Consider the following 26,507-nt stretch of genomic DNA (forward strand, 5'->3'; position numbering starts at 1 on the left):
TCAACATTTTACACATCAAACGTTCACAAAGTGTGTCTAATATATATCACTTTAGCTACATGACACTCGCGAGCTCTACACATAGAAAATGAGAATGAATGCAAGAACATGTGTCAAAAGTTTCATATAAAGTGTACGCAAACCTTACCACTAGCTTATGGAGGCAGATAGGCTGTTGCTGAAAGACCCTCAGCTCAAGAGAAGCAAATCCAAGTACAAAGAAGAAGAAAACATAGCAACTAACAAAGAAAACAGTGCAAAGCCTACAAAAAAGAAACAAAAACAACAAAATAGTGCAATAGTCAAAACACGAATAGAAGAGTACTCATTGTTCATATGAATGAGGTGAATGCAAAGTGACTCATCACACTTTGACGAGCACAATACCAACTATGAAATTGGTTAAGATTAGATGCTAGGTTGCTAATTTACATGTATATCTCTACTCCATTCCGATGTGTTAGGCCCGACCTTGTCTTGTTATATCACCTTTAATTTATTCACTCTTTATGTATTGAGATTTGGAACTTATTTTTTTTATCATACTTATGAGATTTCATGTTATTACTTTTTGTAGCATATAATGTTTGGGAAATGCAAAGATTATACAAAAAGTAAAGGTAGGTTCTTGGTTTAGGTGCAATGATGTTTGGATTAAGCAAAATAAGGAGCACTCTTCTTCTCAATCTCACTTTCTCTCACATGAAATTATTGTTTCTACTAAACCAATAGGCAAAACCAACGTAAAATTTAAAAAAATAGGCAAAAGCTTGGGGACCAAGAGTGCACCAATTTTGCATGGTGGACTATTAGTGCTATATCATGGAAGTTGAAATCGATCTGTTAAGGATAGTTTTAACAAGAAAAAGGTGTTAATAACTTCTAGAAAAAGTTTGTCGAAGCAAAGTACCCTCTTTTTTATAATAAAGTTTTCAATGGGAACACTCATCTTTAGTCAAAATGTCAATGTCAATAGCCCAATCGGTAGTTAAACATGCAGCTTTGCAAGTGGAAAAATGGTTTTTTTTTTCATTAAAAAAGAAGATTGTGACAACCATTTCTAGGAAAAGATATCAAAAGGAGTGCTATTGATTAAACAATTCAAAAATCTTCCACTGCAGGACCAGACTACACTATATATAGTAGTAGTACACACAAAGTAAAAAATATCAAACTCCACTTTCCTAAATGTACATCATTAATTCATAGTTCCTTTTTCATACCACACTTGCAGCCATGGGAATCTTGAAAATATTTTTTGTTATTTTTGCTATACTTGCTTGTTTTTCATGTCCTAGTATGCAGAGCGATTTGGTGACGTACATAGTTCAAGTCGAATCACCAGAAAGCCAAATTTCCACTCAATCGTCAAGAATGGATTTGCAGAGCTGGTACAAATCTTTCATGCCAAAGACCATAGAAACCGCTGACTCAGAGGAAAAGCCACGGTTGATATATTCGTATCATAATGTTATCATAGGCTTTGCTACTAGATTGTCAGCGAAGCAAGTGAAGGAAATGGAGAAGAAACCAGGTTTTATATCTGCGTGGCCTCAGAGGATATTGTCTTTGCACACTACACATACTCCGAGTTTTCTTGGATTGCAACAGAACGTTGGCCTGTGGAGGGATTCCAACTATGGTGAAGGTGTGATCATTGGTGTTTTAGACACCGGGATTTCACCTGACCATCCTTCATTTAGCGACAAAGGAATGGCTCCTCCGCCTGCTAAATGGAAGGGTAAGTGTGAATCGAACTTCACAACAAAGTGTAACAACAAGCTCATTGGTGCGAGGACTTTCCCAATAAGCAGTGATTCACCAATTGATGAGGATGGACATGGTACACACACAGCCAGCACAGCTGCAGGAAGTTTTGTGAAAGGTGCGAATGTGTATGGGAACGCTGAAGGCACTGCAGTTGGGATTGCCCCTCTTGCTCACCTGGCCATTTATAAGGTCTGTGATTCATCTGGTTGCGCTGACAGTGACATTCTAGCTGCCATGGATGCAGCTATTGATGATGGAGTAGATATCCTGTCCCTTTCCCTTGGTGGTAGCAGCATTCCATTCTATAATGATCCAATTGCACTCGGTGCCTATAGTGCAGCGAAAAGAGGTATTCTTGTAAGTTGCTCTGCCGGTAATAGCGGTCCATATGATAGCACCTTATCAAATGAAGCTCCATGGATTCTGACAGTAGGTGCAAGCACTATTGACAGGAAACTCAAGGCCACTGTTAAGCTCGGAGACCAACAATTATTCGAGGGTGAAACAGCTTTTCAACCAAAGGATCACAATTCAACATTTTCCCCTCTGTTTGATCCTTCACTGAATGCAACTGACTTTGAAAGACCTTATTGCGGACCAGGTACTCTGAGTGACCCTGAAATTAAAGGCAAAATTGTTGTGTGCAAGGCAGGTGGTGGTTTTCCCAGGATAGTAAAAGGACAAACTGTAAAGGATGCCGGAGGTGTTGGCATGATTATCATTAGTACCGCTGATGATGGTTTCACTATACCTGCCGATGCTCACGTCCTTCCGGCTCTGTATATTACCTACAAAGATGGAATGGAAATTCTTGACTACATGAACTCAACGTCAAAACCAATTGCAAGAATTGCATTTCAAGGAACAATAATTGGGGACAAAGATGCTCCGGTGGTTACTGCATTTTCTTCTAGGGGACCAAGTATAGCTAGTCCTGGAATCTTGAAGCCTGATATTATTGGTCCCGGTCTTAACATTCTTGCTGCTTGGCCAACCTCCATTGACAACAAAACAAACACAAAGTCTACCTTCAACATTATATCGGGCACTTCAATGTCTTGTCCACACCTCAGTGGAGTGGCAGCATTGCTGAAAAGCACACACCCGACTTGGTCCCCTGCAGCTATCAAATCAGCAATCATGACAACTGCTAACACAGTGAACCTCGCCAATGATCCCATCTTAGATGAGAGGCTCCTTTCGGCTAACATCTTCGCAATCGGTGCAGGACATGTCAATCCATCGAGAGCTAATGATCCAGGACTAATCTACGACACCGAATTGAAGGACTACCTGCCTTACCTCTGCGGTTTGAATTACACAAATCGACAGGTGGGAAATCTCCTGCAACGCACAGTGGATTGTAAGGAAGTGAAACGCATTCCTGAAGCACAACTAAATTATCCTTCATTCTCCATCGCACTAGGAGAAATTTCTCAGACTTATACGAGAACAGTGACTAATGTCGGGGAAGCTAAATCATCTTACAGTGTGGAAATAGCTTCCCCACCCGGAGTCTCTGTGATTGTTAAGCCCTCTACTCTGGAATTCTCCCAGTTGGACCAGAAGTTGAAATACCAAGTGACATTTACGAAAAGAGATAATAGCCCAAACAGTGGCATTGCTCAAGGATTCTTGAAATGGAGTAGTAAGAAGTACTCAGTAAGAAGCCCAGTTGCAGTTGTGCTACAACCTACAATTGGTTTCTAGTTTTATTTTCTTCTCATTTTAGTAATTGGAACTATGTATAACAAGCCTATGTTAGTGGTTCCAATAGAAACTGTTGAATTATAAGTGACAAAAGTATTCACATTATATTTGCATGTTACATTTTCATAATATAAAAAATGTTACCACATGACTCAGTACAAATAATTATAATTCCAAAATTGTTCATGTAAATTCTATAAAGGCTTAATACATAGACCACATAAGGAGACCAGGACCCCTTATCCCACCAATGTGGACTCCAACAACCCTGCATGCCCAAGACTAGACATCTAGAGTATGGACAATATAAGCCGGAAGGCCCAACATCGGAAACAATGAATTGGGATGTGTTTCGCTCTAATACCATGTTAAAGAAATGGGGGCTTGACTTTATCCAAAAACTAGATCATGAGGGAAGGATTGCCCCAGACCATAAAAAGAGAACAAGGACCCCTTATCCAACCGACGAGGGACTCCAACAGCTATGTGACGCTCGCATGTTCTACACATATAATAGGAGAGCGAATGCAAAAAAAAATTATGTCGGAAGCTTCATTTAGTTGCACATGTCCAACTTTTTATATTGTCATTTTTTCGGGGTCTCATTTTCGTTTAAATTTTCTATTCTCTTCTCTCTATTAGTTTGTTTCCCAACTTGTGTCCAATCACTTCCATACTCAAAGCTCGAACCTGAAACCTCTAGTTAAGAATAAAGGAGTACTTCTCACTCCACCACAACTTTTATTGGTTGTTCTCTTGTCGCTTTCATTTCATCTCTTTGTTTCCTGCACTCATCTTTCCGAGTAATTGTTCTATAAAGAGGGTCCTTTTGTGGGATGAATTCTTAATGTTAAAGGGTGAATTCTTTACATAACTTCTGAAAGTGAAGCATATATAAAGGGGAACAATAAGAGATCGAGACGGATCCAAGATATAAATTTAATGGATTTAATTCTCTTGCATCGTTCAAACTTTTGATATTTTAATATTTTTTTTACATATATATATCTATACCATATACAAAAGTTATGAGTTCAAATGAGCCCACGACTAAAAGTCTATCCGCCCGTAGGGTTAAATCTTCAGCTCAAATTCTCTATGAGTTAAGATTCTACTAAATATCAACAACATACCCAATGTAATTCCAGACTCGAAAAGGGTAGAGCGTAAACATACCTTATCCTTATGGTTATTTCCTATAGATTCTCGACTCAAGGATTCTACTAAATAAGTATAAATATTAAATTCCAAACTTATTAATTAGCATTTAAAATTATTATCCTAAAATCTCGAACTCATAAAGTTTAAATTCTGGCTTTGCTTCTGAGCCGTGGACAGAGGTCGGACAATGGTGGTCCAGGGACGGAGCAAAGTAATGATTCGAATAACAAAATCAGTTAAAACTCAAAACTCACCAGCAATAATCATCAAAATATCTGAATTAGCAATAAAAAAACAGACACGAAGGAAACTTTTTTCTTCCATTAAAGTGAAAAATTAAGCAGAAAATGGGGAAAATGAGATTCAATTTTACCTCGAATTTCATAACAGTTTGGCGTCGAGAATTTGTGTGTTCATACTTTCTCCTCTATTTTTCAAAAAAAAAAAATCCCCAATTTGTTTATTTGGAAGTGTAATTGATTTGGGGAAAAAAAGTTGAAAACTTGATTTTATTTTATTTTTGGAACATAGACCACTAAACACTCCAACTCATTTCAATTTTGTCTTTCAAATTCTCAATATTGATGCAATACATAAATTTTGGTGTCACCCGACAAATTAATGTGTCTAGGATATACAGGGGTGGAGCTACCCTAAGGCAAGGGGTGTCAAACGACACTTCAAAAAATTACATTGTATATAGATCAAAATTTGATTTAATAAATATATACAAGTGTTGACACATATTGATACAAGTAGAAGGTTTGGTATAGCAATTAAGGGGTTGCAAAAATTACTTGAGGTTGTGTGTTTTATCCTTGGTAACAACGCTTGTATATTTTTACTTTCTGGCTCCGCCACTATAGATTTATATGCTTAAAATCAGATAAAATCAAATTTGAATGTTTGTTTATGATATGTCTTCTTGGAATGGAACTTGAAGGTGGTGGAAATATAAAGTTCATGATAAGGCCGCAGAGCTAGCTTTTGTTTAGATCTCGTTTTTATACTAGAGATTTCTATTGAATATGCATAAATATTTACTTAATTGTGAACCAAATAACTAAAATGAGTTATGAATACACTAACAAATTCACAATTCGCAAAATTTAATCTGTAATTCTATCTCTAAAAAATAAAGATAGTCACCAATGGCGGCTACGTGAAGGAGAGATGGAGAGTACAACAGCTAGGGATGGTGAATGCTAACAGCCAAGGAAAATGGAATAATTTGATTTTGATGGACACTAGCTACTTATCTTTTGGACCCTTCGCCCATAGACAACTTGATTTTCCTTAAAAAATAAAACTTTAACTTATTATTTATTAAATTAATACAACTTAATTAAAAAATAAATTTTATATTTAGTATCAAACTTAACGAGAAAATAAAAATATTTACGGAGAACCAGTATTTTGTGGCCTAAATTAAGGTAAAGTATGTTGACCTTGTGAAGGTACTTGGAAGATGTAATGGAAACTTATAACTATTTAAACATGTTGCCCACTAAAGAATTGATCATTATATGTATGAAATAGGGTATATCAATAATAGTACTATATAATAAATCCAATATCAAATAATTGACCAGAAATATCAAGTATACAAACAAAGGCGAAATCAAAATTTTAATTTTATGATTCTAAAATTTAGAATGACACCTTCAAGAGCCAATAATAAATATCTAAATCTAATATTTATACCCTCTTAATTTATTTTGTGATATAAATACATTATTTAACTAAAAAATAGTAGATTCGATCGAATCAGTATCCGGACTTCTCGCTACAAAGAAGTCAAAGTTGTCAACTTTAGATTGTTATAATATATAATATGAACACAATTGGGAAAATAATGGCTGCTAATTGGATGGGTCCTTAATATATTAGTGCAACTATTACTTTTATCTTCTTCTTTTTCTGACAAAGGAATAGCTTTATCTAAAAATAAAGAAAAAAAGGCACAGATACCTTTGGAGTCTGGATTATAATCAAAATTTTAGAGATACACTTTAACTAAACTAAGATCCTATTACATCTAAATTCATTTTGTTTATAATTTTATACACCTTTTGGCTTGCGTGACACACTCTGTGACTCCACATACGTGGGAGATGTTTAGATGCCATGTAACCCAAAAAGGTGTATAAAATTATAAAAATAAAATAAAATTGGGATAATATAACCTTAATTTAGTTAAGATGTATCTCTGGAATTCAAGTCATTGTGTACTTTTGCCTTACTAAAGACCGCGAATTTACGTATCACGTATTGCGCTCTTACCACTAGAACAGTGGTGGCATTCATTCACATCATTATCCATTCTTCCTTTTAACTTTAGTTCTTTTTTTTTTTCTTCTCATAATAATTGTTTTCCTCTTTCAATAAAATAATTTTAAAAAAATCAAGAATTAGTACTATATTAAACATGGGCTCTACTAATTAAATAATACAAAAGCTTCCACTCAACTTGTTTTGATCATGAACAGGATCAGCCGCCAGAGCACTATATATACCATTTGTCCAGAAGAATGCAAAATAATAAACATCATTTTACAAATTGTATTAATGTTTTAGCTCAAGAAAATACAAATTTCTTACCACATTTTTAGTCATGAAAATCTTCAATTTTTTTCTTGTTTTTACTATACTTGGTTGTTTGTCATGGGCTAGTATACAGAGCGAATTAAAAACGTATATAGTACACGTTGAATCCCCAGAAAGTCAAATTTCAACACAATCTTTGTCAGGGGATTTAGAGAGTTGGTATCAATCCTTTTTACCAAATACAATAGCAACCACAAGTGCTAGCTCGAATGAGGAGGCGTCGCGTTTAGTATATTCATATCGCAATGTTATGAAAGGCTTTGCAGCGCGATTGACAGCAGAGCAAGTGAAAGAAATGGAGAAGAAACCGGGATTTATAGCTGCGTGGCCAGAGAGGATTTTGTCCTTACACACCACGCATAGTCCGAGTTTTCTTGGATTGCAACAGAACATTGGCTTGTGGAAGAATTCTAACTATGGGAAAGGTGTGATCATCGGTGTTTTAGACACTGGGATCTCACCTGACCATCCTTCATTTAGTGACGAAGGAATGCCTCCTCCGCCTGCTAAATGGAAGGGAAAATGTGAATCCAACTTCACTACTAAGTGTAACAACAAGCTCATTGGAGCGAGGACGTTCCCACAAGCCAATGGTTCACCAATAGATGATAATGGACATGGTACACACACTGCCAGCACAATTGCTGGCAGTTTTGTGAAAGGTGCCAATGTGTTTGGAAATGCTATTGGCACCGCGGTTGGAATTGTCCCTCTTGCTCACCTAGCCATTTATAAGGTATGTGATTCGTTTGGTTGCTCTGATAGTGGTGTTTTATCTGCTATGGACGCTGCTATTGATGACGGAGTTGATATCCTATCACTTTCCCTTGGTGGAACTACTAACCCCTTTCATAGTGACCCTATTGCACTCGGGGCGTATAGTGCAACACAAAGAGGTATTCTTGTAAGTTGCTCTGCTGGTAATAACGGTCCATTTGAAAGCACGGTTGTAAATGAAGCCCCGTGGATTCTCACAGTAGGAGCGAGCACGCTTGACAGGAAAATTAAGGCCACTCTAACGCTTGGAAACAAAGAAGAATTCGAGGGTGAATCAGCTTTTCATCCTAAAGTTTCCAATAACAAATTCTTCCCTTTGTTTGATCCTTCAGAGAATGCAACTGATCCTGATTCTGACTCAGATATCCTCTTTTGCGGACCAGGGCTGACTGAGCTCAGCGCTGTTGCAAAAGGGAAAATCGTCTTGTGTGAGGTAGGTGGTGGTTTTAACAGAATTGAAAAAGGGCAAGCTGTTAAGAATGCTGGAGGTGTTGGTATGATTCTCACAAATCGTCCTCAGGACGGTTCCACTAAATCAGCAGATGCTCACGTCCTTCCAGCCTTGGACGTGACATCCTCTGATAGAAATTCAATCACTGACTATATGAAATCAACTAAGAATCCTGTGGCTAGAATTACGTTCCAAGGAACGATAATTGGAGATAAAAATGCTCCGGTGGTTGCTGCATTTTCTGCTCGTGGACCGAGCACAGCTAGTCCTGGAATCTTGAAGCCTGATATTATTGGTCCTGGTGTCAACATTCTTGCAGCTTGGCATAATTCGGTTGAGAACAAAACAAACACAAAATCGACATTCAACATCATTTCGGGCACCTCAATGTCCTGTCCTCACCTCAGTGGAGTAGCAGCATTGCTGAAAAGCGCGCACCCCAAGTGGTCCCCTTCAGCTATTAAATCAGCAATCATGACAACCGCGGACATAGTCAACCTCAACAACGAATCCTTCCTAAGTGAAACACTCACTCCTGCTAGAATCTTCGCGTATGGAGCAGGACATGTCAATCCATCAAGAGCAAATGATCCAGGACTAGTTTACGATACTCAATTCAAGGACTACTTACCTTATTTATGCGGTTTGAATTACTCAAATCGAGAGGTTGGAAGCCTTCTACAACGCAAGGCGAATTGCTCAAAAATGAAAAGCATCCCTGAAGCACAACTCAATTACCCTTCATTTTCCATCTCACTTGGAGAAAAACCTCAAACATACACAAGAACGGTGACAAACGTTGGAGAGGCAAAATCAACTTATCGCGTGGAGATAGTTTCACCACGAATGGTCTCCGTGGTTGTTAAGCCCTCGATTCTAAAGTTCTCAAAGTTGAATCAGAAGATGACGTACCGTGTGACATTTTCCACAACAACAGAGATTAGAAACATGGAAGTTGTTCATGGATACATGAAATGGACTAGTAATAAGCACTTTGTAAGAAGTCCAATTGCAGTTGTGCTACAAGAGCCAGAAACACCAGATATTGATTAGTTTGTTTGATTTTTAATAATTTGTTTCCATGTATAATAAGCCTACATTAATGGTTTGCATCCAAATGAGTTCACAAATCACTCATGTATGGACTAATATTTCTATTTTGATCCTTGTTACTTTTTATTGTACTCTCTTTCATCTATTATATTAACGGAAAATACTTACTCGCACTCAGTATTTATACTGAAATTACAATGATAATGCATATTACTTAACCATAGTTAAGTGATAAAAACTTAAATACAAGACACAATTAATACAAATCCGCGTCGTGTTAGGCCCATTAAAGGAAGAAGCACTTTCTATCATGATTTTTTTCGATCACAAAGGTTCGAATCCCAAGACCTTTGGTTAAAGTTGGAGGGTGTAGAAATTTATGTCCATTTTTTTTTTAATTTTCCGTTTGGTGTGCAGTGTTCCCTTTTCGCCTGCATAAGGCCATTAAAAGAGGAAGCGCTCCATACCATGTTTTTTTTCTGCTCTAGAAGTTTGAATCCGAGATATTTAATTAAGGGCGAAGGAATTAAAATTATCCATCCCACAACAACTCATGGTGTCTAGAAAGTAGAGGGAGAATTTCAACATCCAATACCTAAAAGAAGGAATAATATAAAATACTCATCAAGAGTCTTAGTGGTCTAATTAAGTAATATGATACTGACCCTACCAAGATTATTGAAAGATGTAATTTATTCATTAGATGTAAACTTTAACATTTGTACAATTGAATATTATAAAGGGATAAGTATTTTAAGTAGGACACATGATAAACAAAAAAAAATGCCAGATACTAAATCCAACATCAAACAAGAAAATAAAGCAACATCCACATGGTATATGTGGAAAAAAAAAGTAGTTAAAGTTCCCATCTTTAGGTGGTAATAATATAGAGGCGGAACCAGGATTTAAAGTTTATGAGTTCAGAACTTGTTACCAAACTCTTCGCTCGTTTTAGCTACTGAGTCCGCGAGTAAATATTTATACGTATCTAATGAATCTCCTAATATAACTACAGTATCTAAGCAAAAGATAGTGAGTTCGATCAAACCCTTACCTAATACAGTAGCTCTGCCCCTATTACAATATGCACAAAATAAAGGAAAAGGAAAAAGCATGGCTTGCAAGGGGACTAGAATTTTTAAGTTTTTTTTTTTTCTCAGCAAAAAGCTGCATTTTATTGTATGAAATTAGAATTCTTACAGCCAATTGGGAAAATTAAGTTTTATTTTATGTCTGATAGAATGTGGAATAAGTATACACATATAACAAAAAGAGCTCGTAAAGAGTAATCCTCGTATAACAATGCCTATTTTACCAACAAGGAATGTAGTGGAACAAAGGTGATCCTTGTGTCTTTAATCAGAGGTCTTTGATTCGAGCTGAGAAAATAGAGATAGCTTTTCTTCAATCAAGACTAAGTCAATTCTTAGGAAGGTCCAACTAAAATTATTTTATGTTTTATGTTCTTATTTAATTGTTCCTCTCAACTTTAGCCTTTTTCTATCACATGATACTTCTTTTTTTCCCACACACAATATAATACATTAAGTAACATGAGGGTATCTATTGATTAAACAATTTTAAATCTTGATCTAGATGGACCAATCAAAACTATAGGACTAGCACTATATATGTTAGTACTTCAAAGAAGGCAAAATCACCAACTTCTCTTTCATGAATACATAATTAGTTCATGTATTTAGAGTTCTTTTAGTAAATTTGTAGCCATGAAGTTCTTGAATATCCTTCTTGTTTTGTTCATTGTTGGTTGTATGTCATGGCCTAGTATGCAAAGCAATTTAGAGACTTATATAGTTCAAGTTGAATCTCCAGAAAGCCAAATTTCAACTCAATCAATGTCAATGGATTTAGAAAGTTGGTACAATTCTTTTTTGCCAAAGAGTATAGCAAGCACAAGCTCGAATGAAGAGGTGCCGCGTTTGATATACTCATATCACAATGTGATGAAAGGCTTTGCTGCAAGATTATCAGCAGAGCAAGTGAAAGAAATGAAGAAGAAATCAGGCTTTGTAAATGCGTGGCCAGAGAGGATATTGTCTTTGCATACTACACGTACTCAGAGTTTTCTTGGATTAAAGCAGAACATTGGCTTGTGGAGGGATTCCAACTATGGTAAAGGCGTGATCATCGGAGTCTTGGACTCTGGGATTTTTCCAGACCATCCTTCATTTAGCGACAGAGGAATGCCTCCTCCGCCTGCTAAATGGAAGGGAAAATGTGAATCGAACTTCACTACAAAGTGCAACAACAAGCTCATTGGAGCACGGATATTCCCAAAGGAAAATGGTTCGCCAATAGATGATGATGGACACGGTACACACACTGCCAGCACTGCTGCTGGTGGTTTTGTGAAAGGTGCCAATGTGTATGGAAATGCTAATGGCACTGCTGTTGGTGTTGCCCCTCTTGCTCACCTAGCCATTTATAAGGTTTGTGATTCGTTTGGTTGCTCTGACAGTGGGATTCTAGCTGCTATGGATGTAGCTATTGATGACGGAGTTGATATCCTATCGCTATCTCTTGGTTCGAGTACTAGTCCCTTCTATAGTGATTCTATTGCACTCGGTGCGTACAGTGCAACACAAAGAGGTATTCTTGTAAGTTGCTCTGCTGGTAATAGTGGTCCATCCGAAAGTTCTGTTGCAAATGAAGCCCCGTGGATTCTCACAGTAGGCGCGAGCACTCTTGACAGGAAAATTAAGGCAACAGTTCAGCTAGGAAACAAAAAAGTGTTTGAAGGCGAATCGGCTTTTCACTCAAAGTCTTTCAGTACAAAATTCTTCCCTTTGTTTGATCCATCACTAAATGCTAGTGAGTCTGACAGCTCTTATTGCGGATCAGGTACGTTGACTGACGGTGCTGTTAAAGGCAAAATAGTCTTGTGTATGATAGGGGGAGGTTATACGAGGATTGCAAAAGGACAAGCTGTTAAGGATGCTGGAGGTGTTGGCATGATTCTAATAAATAGGGTAGAAGACGGTTTCACTACATCAGCTGATGCTCACGTCCTTCCAGCAATGGATGTAACTTATGAAGATGGAATGAAAATCATTGACTATATGAATTCAACGAAGAAACATGTTGCTCGGATTACCTTCCAAGGAACTATACTCGGAGATAAAAATGCTCCGGTTGTTGCTGGATTTTCTTCTAGAGGGCCAAGCATAGCTAGTCGCGGAATCTTAAAGCCTGACATTATTGGTCCTGGTGTTAATATTCTTGCTGCTTGGCCTACCTCCATGGAGAACAATACTAAAACAAGATCTACCTTCAATATTATTTCGGGTACCTCCATGTCTTGTCCTCACCTCAGTGGAGTAGCAGCATTGCTAAAAAGCGCTCACCCCACTTGGTCTCCTGCAGCTATTAAATCCGCAATCATGACAACTGCTTATACTGTAAACCTCGCCAACAATCCCATCCTAGATGAAACGCTCCTTCCTGCTAGCATTTTTGCCATCGGTGCAGGACATGTCAATCCATCCAGAGCAAATGACCCGGGACTAATTTATGATACCCCTTTCAAGGACTACTTACCTTATTTATGCGGTTTGAATTACACAAATCGAGAGGTTGGAAACCTTTTACAACGTAAGGTGGATTGTTCGGAAGTGAAAAGCATTCCTGAAGCACAACTAAATTATCCTTCATTTTCCATCACACTCGGAGAAAATCCTCAAACATATACAAGAACAGTGACTAACGTTGGGGAGGCTAAATCATCTTACATTGTGGAAATAGTTTCACCACAAGGAGTTTCTGTGACTATTAAGCCCTCTACTCTAAAGTTCTCGAAGATGAACGAGAAAAAGACATATCAAGTAACTTTTTCAAGAACAGCCAATAGTTCAACCAGTGGTGTAGTTCAAGGATTCTTGAAGTGGACTAGTAATAGGCACTCTGTAAGAAGTCCAATTGCAATTGTTCTAGAAGAAACTGCAATTTTGGATTTCTAGACTCGTTTCGTTTTTAAAATGATTTGCTCCATGTAACAAGCCTGGATTAATTGTTTGAATCCAAAATGTAGAATGAATGCAGAAAGTACTCATGCTATTCTATTATTCTTGTGTTACTTTCATTTCAGAGTGAACTACTATTTTTTCTATTCTCTTCTTTCACTTTCTTTATTTACCACACCACATCCTTTCGTTATAGTTGAATTTCACTTTACATTATCAAACTTCCAGGTATCAGAGAAATGATGCTGAGATTGAGGCTGTTTATCTCAAGTCAACCGGAAAAACAGCATTATTGAAGCTCGAGCTAGCTCAGGCTCAGCCACGATGGAAAATGGAAATGGACAGATCGATTACTACCATCCACTATATATACTTGCAAGTTTCAGGTTCTCAATTGATTTCGATCAAGCACACAGTGCTAAATCAATTATGCCTTGTGGAGTAGGTAGCTCTCCCGTTCAACAACAAGCTGAATTTGCACAGAAACTGTTATAAAATGGATTTTGAGCCTAACTCAACCCAAAATCTAGCTCAAAAGTGAGGATTGCTCAAGTCATATAAGGAAACCAAGTCCTCCATCCCTTAGCCGATGAGGGGGACTCAACACCCCCCACATGCCCAGGCCTGCCAACTGGTGCTTGAACAATATAATTGGGGCCCAACATTGGTGAAACAAAGAATTCGAATGGGTTCATCTCTGATACAACCACCAACCCTTTTTCATCCAATGTGGGACTCTTTTAACACACCACTTCACGCCTATGGGGGCCATCATCAGTAAACAAGAATCGGGGTGGATCCTACTCTGATAACATGTTCTATATGAAATGAATCTTGGGCATAACTCAACCACGAAAGCTAGCTCACGAGGTGAGTCTTGTCCGTTCCCCACCCCTCAGCCTTATATTTTCTTTTAGTGCCATTACTTTCACCGTTTTAGTACAGGGAATAATTTTATCAACGACTAATATGATTCCACACCGTGTTAATCCCCCATTAAAGAAGGAAGCACTCCCTACCATGAGTTTATTCGATTATGAGGGTTCAAACCCAATACCTTTGGTCTAGGGTGGAGGATTTAGAAACTTGTGTCTTTTTTTTTTTTTTAATTTCTCATTCAGTGTTCAGTGTTCCCTTTTAAGGCCTGCCTAATTTGGATTCACTTGCATAAGGCCATTAAAGGAGAAAGCGCTACCTACAAGGGTTTTTCCGCTCTCAGAGTTTGAATTAAGGGCGAAGGAATTAGAACTATCCATCCCATGACAACTCAGAAAGTTGAAGGAGAATATCAATATCCAATACCTAAAAGAAGGAATCAAAAATATATAAAATATCAAGAAAACCAGTCTTTGCATGTGACACCAAATTTTGTCCCTCCTTTTTTCTAATTTATTTCGTTGAGCTTCTAAATTACTAATAAGAGCCTGTTTGGATGGGCTTTTAAGCTGGTCAAACTAGCTTAAAAGTCAGTTTTTGACTTATTAGAGTGTTTGGCAATTATCAAAGTGACTTATTTTAAGCCAAAAGCTAAAAGCTAGAGGAGGGGAGCTTCTTTTTTTTTAACTTAAAAGCCTTTTTATGTTGACCAAGTATATTACCGTTTTGCCCTTAATTCTTTTATACAATTTCCAAATTGCCCATATTGAATTATTATTATTATTATTATTTTATTTTTTAAAATTATTATTATTATTATTATTATTTTATTATTATCATTATTATTATTATTATTATTTTATTATTTTTATTATTATTATTGTTATTTTATTATTATCATTATTATTTTATTATATTATTATTATTATTATTCCTCTTATAAATAATTTGTGGTGGTAAAGAAATATGTGATATTTTATTATTATTATTATTATTTTATTATTATCATTATTATTATTATTATTTTATTATTATCATTATTATTATTATTATTTTACTATCATTATTATTATTATTATTTTATTATTATTATCATTATTATTATTATTATTTTATTATTATTATTATTATTATTTTATTATCATTATTATTTTATTATTATTAGTATTATTATTATTATTATCATTTTATTATTATTATTATTATTATTATTTATTATTATTATTATTATTATTATTCCTCTTATAAATAAATTGTGGTGGTAAAGAAATATGTGAATGATAGGAAAATATTACTCCCTCTGTTTCACAAAGAATGGTCTCCTTTCCTTTTTAGTCAGTTTCAAAAAAATGACTTCTTTCTTTTTTTGGTAACATTTTACTTTTTGCTTTCCACATGGCATGTTTAAGACCACAAGATTAAGGGCAATTTTGTACATTTGACATAACTTTAATTTAGGACCACAAGATTCAAAAGTCTTCTTTAATTTCTTAAACTTTGTGTCAAGTCAAACCAGACCAATCTTTTTGAAACTGAGGGAGTATTACTTATGGATGTAAAATATAAATTAATTTTGTTTTAATTTTTTTTAAAGTATAAAAATCTTAAATTAATCAACTTTTCATCATGTTAACAACTTAAAGGGTATTTCAGACATTTTGATAAAAAAAAGTGTTTACCAGCACTTATTTGCCAAACACATCAACAACTTTTTTTTCAACTGGAACACTTTTATCCAAACACATAACTATTTATTTTAAAAATAAGTTTCAGCACTTTGAAAAGTTACTTTTTTTAAGTCAATCCAAACGGGCTCTAAGTCGAATACTTTATAATTCATTATTATTTTCCATTAATCACTATTGTTATCGTAATTATCTATATTACTTTGCTTTTATGATTATCATCTTTTTATTATGATTTTCACTATTTCAATTTTTTTTTTTATCAACATTACTATTATTACGTTAATGTCGTCTTCTTTAAAATAGTATTTTATTTCAAGTTTTTACATAATGTAGATAATAGTAGTTACTAATTTAAAACTTGAAAAGAAATAATTGAAAGAAGGAAAAAACCTATCCAATTATGAGCTCAAAATCAAACAAAAATCCACTAGAAACGCAGCCCAACAATAGCCAAGTAAGGCCCAAGTCCGCCAGCTTCTTGAAACATTGAAGTCAATTTTTTTTGTATTTGTTGACAAAAAAGGACAAAAAGGACGATTTTGCTGATCTCTCCCCTGTCACATTTGGACTACCTTTTTTTTTTCAAAATTCAAACAACTTTTTCGTTCTTGGATTCCCGCTCAAACAATATGGTATTGACCCTACCAAGATTCTTGAAACATGTAATTATTCATTAGATATAAACTTTTAGTAACATTTTGTCCAATTGAAAATTGAGTAGGACATAGGATAAATCCAAAAAAATGCCAGATACTAAATCCACATGGTGCATGTGGAAAAAAAAGAAGTTAAAGTTCTCATCGGCGTGCGTAACCTAGATTTAAACTTTATGAGTTCATAACTTGTTACCAAACTCTTTGCTCGTTCCCAAGAATATTTGTATGTATTTTTTTATATAAAAAACAGCATTTTTTCTAATAAATTTTAGAATTCTTACAAGCCAATTGGGAAAATTAAGTTTCCATACAAGAAGCCTGGCACTTAAATTATTAGTAGTATCTTTTTATGACAGGGATAACTTTAATTATGTTCCACCTACATCTTTATCAAAAAGGAAAAGAGCTAAACATCTTTTAAGTTTCCATTTAAAAAGCCTGGCACTATATATTCTACTATGCAAAATCATCAACTATACATTATTATTATTAGTTCATGTATTTTGTAGCCATGAAGTTCCTTCTTGCTTTATTCATAGTTTGTTGTTTATCATTGCCAAGTATGCAGAGCAATTTAGATACTTACATTGTTCAAGTTCAATCTCCAGAAAGCCAATCAATGTCAATGAATTTAGAAAGTTGGTACAATTCTTTTTTGCCAAAGAGTATAGCAAGCACAATCTCAAATGAAGAGGCGCCACGCTTGATATACTCATATCGCAATGTGATGAAAGGCTTTGCTGCAAGATTATCAGCAGAACAAGTGAAAGAAATGGAGAAGAAATCAGGCTTTGTAAATGTGTGGCCGGAGAGGTTATTGTCTTTGCACACTACACGTACTCCGAGTTTTCTTGGATTGAAGCAGAACATTGGCTTGTGGAGGGATTCCAATTATGGGAAAGGCGTGATCATCGGAGTCTTGGACACTGGGATTCTTCCTGACCATCCTTCATTTAGCGACAAAGGAATGCCTCCGCCGCCTGCTAAATGGAAGGGAAAGTGTGAATCAAACTTCACTACAAAGTGTAACAACAAGCTCATTGGTGCGAGGACTTTCCCAAAAGAAAATGGTTCGCCAATAGATGATGATGGACACGGTACTCACACCGCCAGCACTGCTGCTGGTGGTTTTGTGAGAGGTGCCAATGTGTATGGAAATGCTAATGGCACTGCTGTTGGTGTTGCCCCTCTTGCTCACTTGGCTATTTATAAGGCCTGTGACTCTTTTGGTTGCATTGTCAGTAACGTTTTAGCTGCCATGGATGCAGCTATTGATGATGGTGTTGATATCATATCCCTTTCCCTTGGTGGATATACTAGTCCCTTCCATAGTGATCCCATTGCACTCGGTGCATATAGCGCAACTGAAAGAGGCATTCTTGTTAGTTGCTCTGCAGGTAATACTGGTCCATCCAAAAGTTCTGTTTCAAACGAAGCCCCGTGGATTCTCACAGTAGGCGCGAGCACTCTTGACAGGAAAATTAAGGCAACAGTTCATCTAGGAAACAAAAAATGGTTTGAGGGTGAATCGGCCTTTCATCCAAAGGGTGTTAGTACAAAATTCTTCCCTTTGTTTGTTCCTGCACTAAATGCTAGTGAGTTTCGCAAATCTTATTGCGGATCAGGTACGTTGAGTGACCATGCTGTTAAAGGCAAAATAGTATTGTGTATGATGGGAGGCGATTATTCGAGAATTGCTAAAGGACAAGCTGTTAAGGATGCTGGAGGTGTTGGCATGATTCTAATAAACAGGGCTGAAGATGGTTTCACTACATCAGCTACCGCTCACGTCCTTCCAGCAATGGATGTAACTTATGAAGACGGAATGAAAATCATCAACTATATGAATTCAACGAAGAAACCTGTTGCTCGGAATACATTCCAAGGAACTATACTCGGTGATCAAAATGCTCCGGTTGTTGCTGCATTTTCTTCCAGAGGGCCAAGCATAGCTAGTCGCGGAATCTTAAAGCCTGACATTATCGGTCCTGGTGTAAACATTCTTGCTGCTTGGCCTACCTCCATGGAGAACAACACCAACACAAAATCTACTTTCAACATTATTTCGGGAACCTCCATGTCTTGTCCTCACCTCAGTGGCGTAGCAGCATTGCTAAAAAGCGCTCATCCCACTTGGTCTCCTGCAGCTATTAAATCAGCAATCATGACAACAGCTGATACAACCAATCTTGCCAACGGTCCCATATTAGATGAAACACTCCTTCCTGCTAGCATCTTCGCGTTTGGTGCAGGACATGTCAATCCAGAAAGAGCAAATGATCCAGGATTAATTTATGATACCCCAGTCAAGGACTATGTACCTTATTTATGCGGTTTGAATTACACAAACCGAGAGGTTGGAAACCTTCTACAACGTAAGGTGGATTGCTCGGAAGTGAAAAGCATTCCTGAAGCACAACTAAACTATCCTTCATTTTCCATCACACTCAGAGAAAATCCTCAAACATATACAAGAACAGTGACTAATGTCGGGGAGGCTAAATCATCTTACATTGTGGAAATAGTTTCACCACTAGAAGTTTCCGTGACTGTTAAGCCCTCTACTCTGAAGTTCTCGAAGATGAACCAGAAAAAGACCTATCGAGTAACTTTTTCAAAAACAGACAATAGTTCAACTAGTGGTGTAGTTCAAGGATTCTTGAAATGGACTAGTAATAGGCACTCTGTAAGAAGTCCAATTGCAATCGTTCTATAAGAAACTGCAACGTTTGATTTCTAGTCTCGTTTCGTTTTAAAAAGTCATGATTTGTTCCATGTAATAAGCCTGCATTCATTGTTTGAATCCAAAATGTAGAATGAATGCAGAAAGTACTCATGATACTCTATTATACTTGTATTACTTTATTCTCTTCTTTTACCCTCTTTATGTAATCTTTTTAGTCATCTTTTCATTATAGGAATGTGCATTAGTGTTAGAATTGCTTCATTTACAGAAATGAAACTCTCTGCATTTCTCTCTCAGAATCTATGTTACTAAATAAGCGCATCATAGTTCATGAATTACTTCAGAATAGTAAGAAATTAGAGTTCTTCTAGCCCATTTGCAACCATGGAATTCTTGAAAAATATCTTCTTTTTTTGCTTGCTTACCTCTCTTATATGGCCAATTATTATTCAGAGTCCGTTCAAGACTTATATAATACAAGTTCAGTCCCCATAGAGTCAAATTTCTACTCAATCATCAGCGATGGATTTAGAGAGCTGGAATGATTCTTTCTTTCCAACGACCATAGTGAGTGCTAGCTCAAACGAAGAACCATGTATCATTACTATTAGTTACTAAAATAAGTCCAACATCAAACAGGGGGCAAAGGCAACATCCATACGTTACGTGTACAAGGAAGTTAAAGTTCCCATACTAATATTGTTATAGTATATACAAAATCAAGAACAAGGGAAAGCATATGGCTGCTACATACACTCACATTGTAAAGCAAAAGTTACAGTAGGGAAACAAAAAAGCAGATTCATTAGATATCAATGGATCATTTGAAGAAATTGGAACAACTAATACATGATTATTGTAGAAGGATCAAATTACTAAAAGTAAATGAAACGAAAAACTAAATCTTGCAGTTTCACTAGACTAGCACAACTGCAATTGGACTTCTTACAGAGTGCCTATTACTAGTCCATTTCAAGAATCCTTGAACTGTACCACTGGTTGAACTATTCGCCGTTTTTGAAAAGGTCACTTGATATGTCAACTTCTGGTTCAACTTGGAGAATTTCAGAGTAGAGGGCTTAACAATCACAGAAACTCCTGGTCGTGAAACTATCTCCACACTGTAAGATGATTTAGCCTCTCCGGCGTTAGTCACTGTTCTTGTATATGTTTGAGAATTTGCTCCAAGTGTGATGGAAAATGAAGGATAATTTAGTTGTGCTTCAGGAATATTTTTCACTTCTGAGCAGTTCACCTTGCGTTGTAGAAGGCTTTGAATCTCTTGATTTGTGTAATTCAAACCACACAAATATGGTAAGTAGCTCTTGAATGGGGTATCATATATTAGTCCTGGATCATTTGCTCTTGACGGAATTGACATGTCCTGCACCAACCGCAAAGATATTTGCAGGAAAAAGCCTTTCATCTAGGATGGGCTTGTTGGCGAGGTTTACTGTATCAGCAGTTGTCATGATGGCTGACTTGATAACTGCCGGAGACCAAGTGGGATGAGTGCTTTTTAGCAATGCAGCTACTCCACTCAGGTGAGGACAAGACATGGAGGTGCCAGAAATAATATTGAAGGTAGATTTTGTTGTTTCCATGGAGGTAGGCCAAGCAGCAAGAATGTTTACACCAGGACCAATAATATCCGGTTTCAAGATTCCAGGACTAGCTAAGTTTGGTCTGCGAGAAGAAACTACAGGAGCATTTTTATCACCTATTATTGTTCCTTGGAATGTAATCCGGGCAACAGGTTTCTTTGTTGAATTCATATAGGCAAGAATTTTCATTCCATTTGCATAAGTAACATCAAGGGCAGGAAGGACGTGAACATTAGCTGATGTCGTGAAACCATTTTCCTCCTTATTGATGATAATCATGCCAACGCCTCCGGAATTCTTTACAACTTGTCCTTTTCCAACTACCAGGCACAAAACTATTTTGCCTCCATTAGAATTGTACACTAATCCATCTTGGCAATAAGAACCTTCAGTAGATTCGCTTTCATTCTTTCCAGGTTCATTCAGAGGAAAAAATGTTGAGTTTAAAACCTTTGGATGGAAAGCTGATACACCCTCAATTTCATGTTTGTTTTCCAATTGAAGAGTTGCTTTAATTTTCCTATCAAGAGTGCTCGCGCCTACAGTGAGAATCCATGGGGCTTCATTTGATAAAGAACTATTGGTTGGACCACTATTACCTACAGAGCAACTCACAAGGATACCTCCTTCAGTTGCGGTATACGCACCGAGTGCAACGGGATCATTATAGAAGGGTCTAGTAAATCCTTCAAGGGAAAGGGATAAGATGTCAACGCCATCATCAATAGCTGCATCCATAGCAGCTAAAATGTTACTGCTAGCGCAACCAGTTGAGTCACAGGCTTTATAAATAGCCAAGTGAGCAAGAGGGGCAACACCAACAGCAGTGCCATTTGCATTTCCATACACATTGGCACCTCTCACAAAACCGCCAGCAGCAGTGCTGGCGGTGTGAGTACCGTGTCCATCATCATCTATTGGCGAACCGTTTTCTTTTGGGAAAGTCCTCACGCCTATGAGCTTGTTGTTACACTTTGTAAGGAAGTTCAATTCACACTTTCCCTTCCATTTAGCAGGCGGAGGAGGCATTCCTTCATCGCTAAATGAAGGATGGTCAGGTGAAATCCCGGTGTCTAAAACACCGATGATCACACCTTTACCATAGTTGGAATCCCTCCACAAGCCACTGTACTGTTGCAATCCAAGAAAACTCGGAGTATGAGTCATGTGTAAAGACAATATCCTCTGTGGCTGTGCAGATATGAAGACTGGTTTCTTCTCCATTTCTTTCACTTGCTCTGCTGATAATCTTGCAGCAAAGCCTTTCATAACATTGCGATATGAATATACTAAACGCGGCCCCTCCTCTTCATTTGAGTGTGTGCTTGCTATTGTATTTGGCAAAAAGGACTGATACCAACTTTCCAAATCCTCTGATAAAATTTGTGTTGAAATTTGGTTTTCTGGGGATTCAACGTGTACTATATACGTCTTTAATTCACTTTGTATACTAGGCCATGAAAAACAGCCAAGTATGGTAAAAACAAGATAAAATTTCAAGATTTTCATAGCTGCAAAATGGGCTACAGAAAAACTCTAATCTGTTGATGTTCTGAATTAAAGTTAATAGTAGAAATTCTATGAAACAACTAGTAATAGGAAGAATAAAGAAAAGAAAAAGGAAAGTGATGTGAAAGAGTAACTAAGAATAGTCTAAGAATGGAAAATAAGTTTCGGAAGTGCCATTTCATATTGATTGTCTCTTCTCCGCCCCTACTCCCACTTGTGTTTGCGTAGATTATATACAAATATTTTTGGGATAATATTTTCTACTTACGTATAACAAATACAAAAAAATCACTTATTTTCCGAGAAACACATTTTTCATGGAACACCTTTTCCTTCACACCATTAATGATTGAAATTTGAGTGATTAAAATTAAACCTGAAAAATAAATGCACTTAATAACTGAAATCTGAATAATTAAGATTAAGGTTTGTATCAACGTTGAATTATTTGAGTTCATAGAGTATAAATGGACGGTGAGGATTCATAAAGCCAAAGTTAAACTAAGTTGCAATCTATAAATACCTAATGAATTAAATACTTCCATGGAATGACACTCATATTTTAAAAACAATAGAATGATAGATGACTCTACTTTTCATTTTGTGAAAGTTCCTTTCCTTTAATATCTTTTCTTTTTTCATAAAGTTATAATAGATAAAATTATTTCATTGAATTTTAATTGTTCACCGGCATAGGTTGTGGTGGATGGTCGGAATCTCATCACGCTTAACTAGAGGCCTCAGGTTCACGCCCTTGGAAATGAAGAAAATATTGTTGGGATCAACACCGCTCACTTCTATGTTTCTTGATACTTTTGTCAAGCGTCTATGGTGTCCAATCTTTCAATATTTTCTCCCTAGAGGTTCCCATCCTTCATGACCACTCACACCTCATTGACCACTAGGACACACACTTGGGTGAAACTTCTTATTACTCAATTTAGGTCACAATTATTGGTAATTGTGAATTAACTACATTAGATTATGTAAAAAAAGAAAAACTTAATTTCATAACAATTTGGTTTAATTTAATCTGAAAATTCAACTTTCTGAGATTGAGTAAATCTAGAGTTTCCACATGAGAGTCTGCCAGTAACTCAATTAAATGAGAGCCATTTTCAATAACTAGAATGATAAATAGAAATGAATGTTTTAATCAAACTGCCAAAACTTGAAAATAGATTCAACTAATTGCAGTACCATAACTTTCCATTCAATAAAAAAAAATGCATTCGCAACTGAATCATATTACACCAGTGTTTCGACAAACAAATCAAAACTTTGAATACTATTACAAGACTGTTTAGGCTAACAAACCTAAATTCCGAAACATATTACAAGAGTGTTTGGACAAACAAACCTGAATTCCAATTCATGTTACAGGAATGTTTAGGCAAACAAATTCTGAATCGTATTACAAGAGTATTTAGGCAAACAAATCTAAATTTTGAATCCAAAAGAAACATGCTTGGAACTTAATAAAACCAATAAATAACACTTCTTGCACCTGAAGTTAGTGTGTTGCATACCTGCATTATCCATAGACTTGTCAACAAAATTCCATCATCTCATGTAGCATACACAAACACAAGTACAGATCATAAAATTCCATTCAGAAGAGAAAATATATCTTGTCAATATAATTAAATAACATCTCAGTCCCGACGAGTCAAGTCGAGTATATGAATCCTCACTACTTCTTTGAAGCTCAACTTATGCCATAAAATTAGAAGTGGTGTGTGTGTGTGAAACAATAAAATTAGAAAGCTTCTAACAAGTCCAAGACTTATTTCCAACTAGTAGAATCTTGACGATATAATTAAATTAGTTTTTTCTAACAACCTAAGCTTTCAGACATAAAGTGGTCACGTAATTTATCATGGAACCAGATGTCCTGAGTTTAAATTTCACCACCAACCTTCATCAAGAACAATTCCCATGTGCTTGGATCATTAAAAAAAAGTTGGCTGGCATGAAAGAAGCGTATTGAAAATATAATTAATTAGATATGTTCTCTCTAACAACTTAACCTTTTAGAAGAGGTGGCAACATAACTTAACAATATAGTTCTACAAATTCATATCATAAATATGAATAATTCAGAATATCCTACTCCTTCCGTCTCAATTTATGTGGCGATGGTGTTTGATGAGGTACAAAGTTTAAGGAAGAAAGAAAGATATTTGAAAAATTGGTTTAAATAAATTATAGATATTTGTGTGGCTATACATCACCTCTTTAAGGGTAAAGAGTAAAGTTTAAATTATAGATATTTGTGTGGCTATACATCACCTCTTTATTGTTTCTAAATAAAGAAGTATGACTTTCTTTTTTTGAAAGACTAAAAAGAAAGGGTGACACATAAATTGAGACAAATGGAGTAGTTTTTTTCTCTAGTATAATTCTCCATAAGAGGCAAGGCACCTCACCAGAGCATAGTGCTTCATCTTTGTAACCAAGAGAAAAATAAATTGCTTAGAAAATCATGTAAAGGCATTTACAAAAAATACCTTCTTGCCATATGGGATGACCAACTAATTTTCCTTTGTCCAATCCACAGCATCAACTCCTAAAAATTTAGGAAAAACAAACCCATTCATCCTAGTTAGCAGTTCCAGCTCCGTATCAAGGTCACGATTGATATCATCACTAGCATCAAGATTGTCACTATCATCAATATCAAGCTCATCAATAAAAAACCTTTAGGCTTGTTATCTAGGAACTTGTTCAGCTAAAGAAAAACATTTAAAAGACAAATCACAAGGGAGAAAAAAAATCCAACTTGAACAGGTTAGGAAGAAATATTGCGGGTAGCATCTAAAGAACCAACAAAATTAACTTAGTTTAGTCTACATCTTACAACAAGACATCTTGTCATCAGCAATGTTCATATTTGAAGCCTCTGAGTTTTGATAGTACTAATCTGTAATCCAAGATCATGCACAAGCGACATAGTTAAGACTTCTAACCTCGGGAAATTGAAGAAAGAGAGGTCATGAGCTGCTAGTCGGCGCAGTGAAAGTAAAGTACTCTCTGCAAGTACAAACACAAGCTTCTAGAACTTGATACAACAATGACCAACCAAATATGGCTAACCTTTCCCAAAAATATAAACAGAACTATATGAACAACTTAATAAGCCATCAGCCAAATCCTGGAGGCACTTCAGGATCTTCATCATTAACATCATCTGGATTCTTCTCTTTTGTGCCTATAGCAAAGCCAGGTGGCGCACCCACATCCACACTGTTGGGTACCAAAGGGTCAAGTGAGCAGTTGTTCTCTGACTGGGTATATGTTTCTTTTGCTTTTCCATCAGAAGGAACAGGAATTCCCGACACTTCTTTCGGTGATTCCTTATGGTCACTTTTGCCGTTCTGATTTGAACTTAATCGGGTAAAACCAGGAGGTTCACTTGGTTCCGCATCAGCAGAAAATGTGGTATCAATACCACTGTCAGAAACAGCAAGATGTCCATTACTTTCAACTCCATTCTGAGCTGGCTGCAAGTCTGAATGGAAGGCCGATTCACCAGCATCATTTAGCTGTGGGTTCAATAACTTATTGTAAACTGATTGAACCGTTTCGGTTATCTCCGTTTGAATGCCATCACTGGTTCTGATTGTATTCCACAAATCATCTGAAATTTTACTCATGACTTTGTCCCTATAGTTCATGACCAAAACAGGTTAAAATTGTGGAACTCTATATCCATTACCAGATTAACTTTTAATACCACTAGTTGAAACACAGAATCATAATTCGCTGTTCGAATAAAAGGAAAAAAGACTAGAATAATTGAGCTTTCATTAATCTATCAGTTAGGCCCCTTAAATTTCTCTCCTAACATGACACGGCCATCCCCGTACCCCTCCCCCTCGAGTACCAACTTTTTTGCTGTACTCGTCAGAAATATTCTCTTTCATTGTGTTGATAAACAATTATTCCTTCAATACCAAATTGAAAGGCCCAGATT

The 26,507-nt window shown here is 36.3% G+C and overlaps 3 protein-coding genes and 1 pseudogene across 9 annotated transcripts in view; 2 read left to right on the top strand and 2 right to left on the bottom strand.

The window, feature by feature from the left end:
- Window positions 1-1,236: 1,236 nt before the first annotated feature.
- Window positions 1,237-3,555, top strand: LOC125834710 (subtilisin-like protease). Its single transcript, XM_049513848.1, has one exon. The coding sequence runs from the start codon at window positions 1,237-1,239 to the stop codon at window positions 3,478-3,480; it is 2,244 nt and encodes a 747-aa protein (XP_049369805.1). The 3' UTR covers window positions 3,481-3,555.
- Window positions 3,556-7,255: 3,700 nt separating this feature from the next.
- LOC125834712 (subtilisin-like protease) lies at window positions 7,256-19,526 on the top strand. Of its 3 annotated transcripts, none has more exons than XM_049513850.1 (3): window positions 7,256-8,144; window positions 12,143-13,125; window positions 19,089-19,526. In XM_049513850.1, the coding sequence occupies exons 1-3, from the start codon at window positions 7,256-7,258 to the stop codon at window positions 19,446-19,448; spliced, it is 2,232 nt and encodes a 743-aa protein (XP_049369807.1). In that variant the 3' UTR covers window positions 19,449-19,526. The 3 variants fall into 3 exon arrangements, with proteins under 3 accessions (XP_049369807.1, XP_049369806.1, XP_049369808.1); XM_049513849.1 differs by having other exon boundaries at window positions 12,143-12,496; window positions 18,460-19,526; XM_049513851.1 differs by lacking the exons at window positions 7,256-8,144; window positions 12,143-13,125 and adding an exon at window positions 11,229-11,463 and having other exon boundaries at window positions 17,427-19,526.
- Window positions 19,527-20,334: 808 nt separating this feature from the next.
- LOC125834713 (subtilisin-like protease 4) lies at window positions 20,335-22,531 on the bottom strand (annotated as a pseudogene).
- Window positions 22,532-24,893: 2,362 nt separating this feature from the next.
- LOC125834723 (uncharacterized) overlaps window positions 24,894-26,507 on the bottom strand; it is a 62,785-nt gene continuing 61,171 nt past the window's right edge. For 2 of the 5 annotated variants that reach the window (XM_049513871.1, XM_049513870.1), the window contains one exon: window positions 24,894-26,197. In XM_049513871.1, the coding sequence (XP_049369828.1) occupies window positions 25,675-26,197 (523 nt within the window). In that variant the 3' untranslated portion in view covers window positions 24,894-25,674. The remainder of the gene's footprint in view (window positions 26,198-26,507) is intronic. The other 3 variants (XR_007443374.1, XR_007443372.1, XR_007443373.1) reach the window with 3 other exon arrangements.

This window comes from Solanum verrucosum, unplaced genomic scaffold (genome assembly GCF_900185275.1).
Source record: "Solanum verrucosum unplaced genomic scaffold, falcon-dt-bn FXZP01000149.1, whole genome shotgun sequence".
In the NCBI taxonomy this organism is placed as follows: domain Eukaryota; kingdom Viridiplantae; phylum Streptophyta; class Magnoliopsida; order Solanales; family Solanaceae; genus Solanum; species Solanum verrucosum.

Coding starts and splice junctions, on each gene's coding strand:
- LOC125834710 (XM_049513848.1), top strand. CDS start 1,237: ATGGGAATCTTGAAAATATTTTTTGTTATTTTTGCTATACTTGCTTGT.
- LOC125834712 (XM_049513850.1), top strand. CDS start 7,256: ATGAAAATCTTCAATTTTTTTCTTGTTTTTACTATACTTGGTTGTTTG. Junction 8,145..12,142: donor GTATAGTGCAACACAAAGAG/GTATTCTTGTAA, acceptor CAACACAAAGAG/GTATTCTTGTAAGTTGCTCT. Junction 13,126..19,088: donor TGAATTACACAAATCGAGAG/GTTGGAAACCTT, acceptor ACAAACCGAGAG/GTTGGAAACCTTCTACAACG.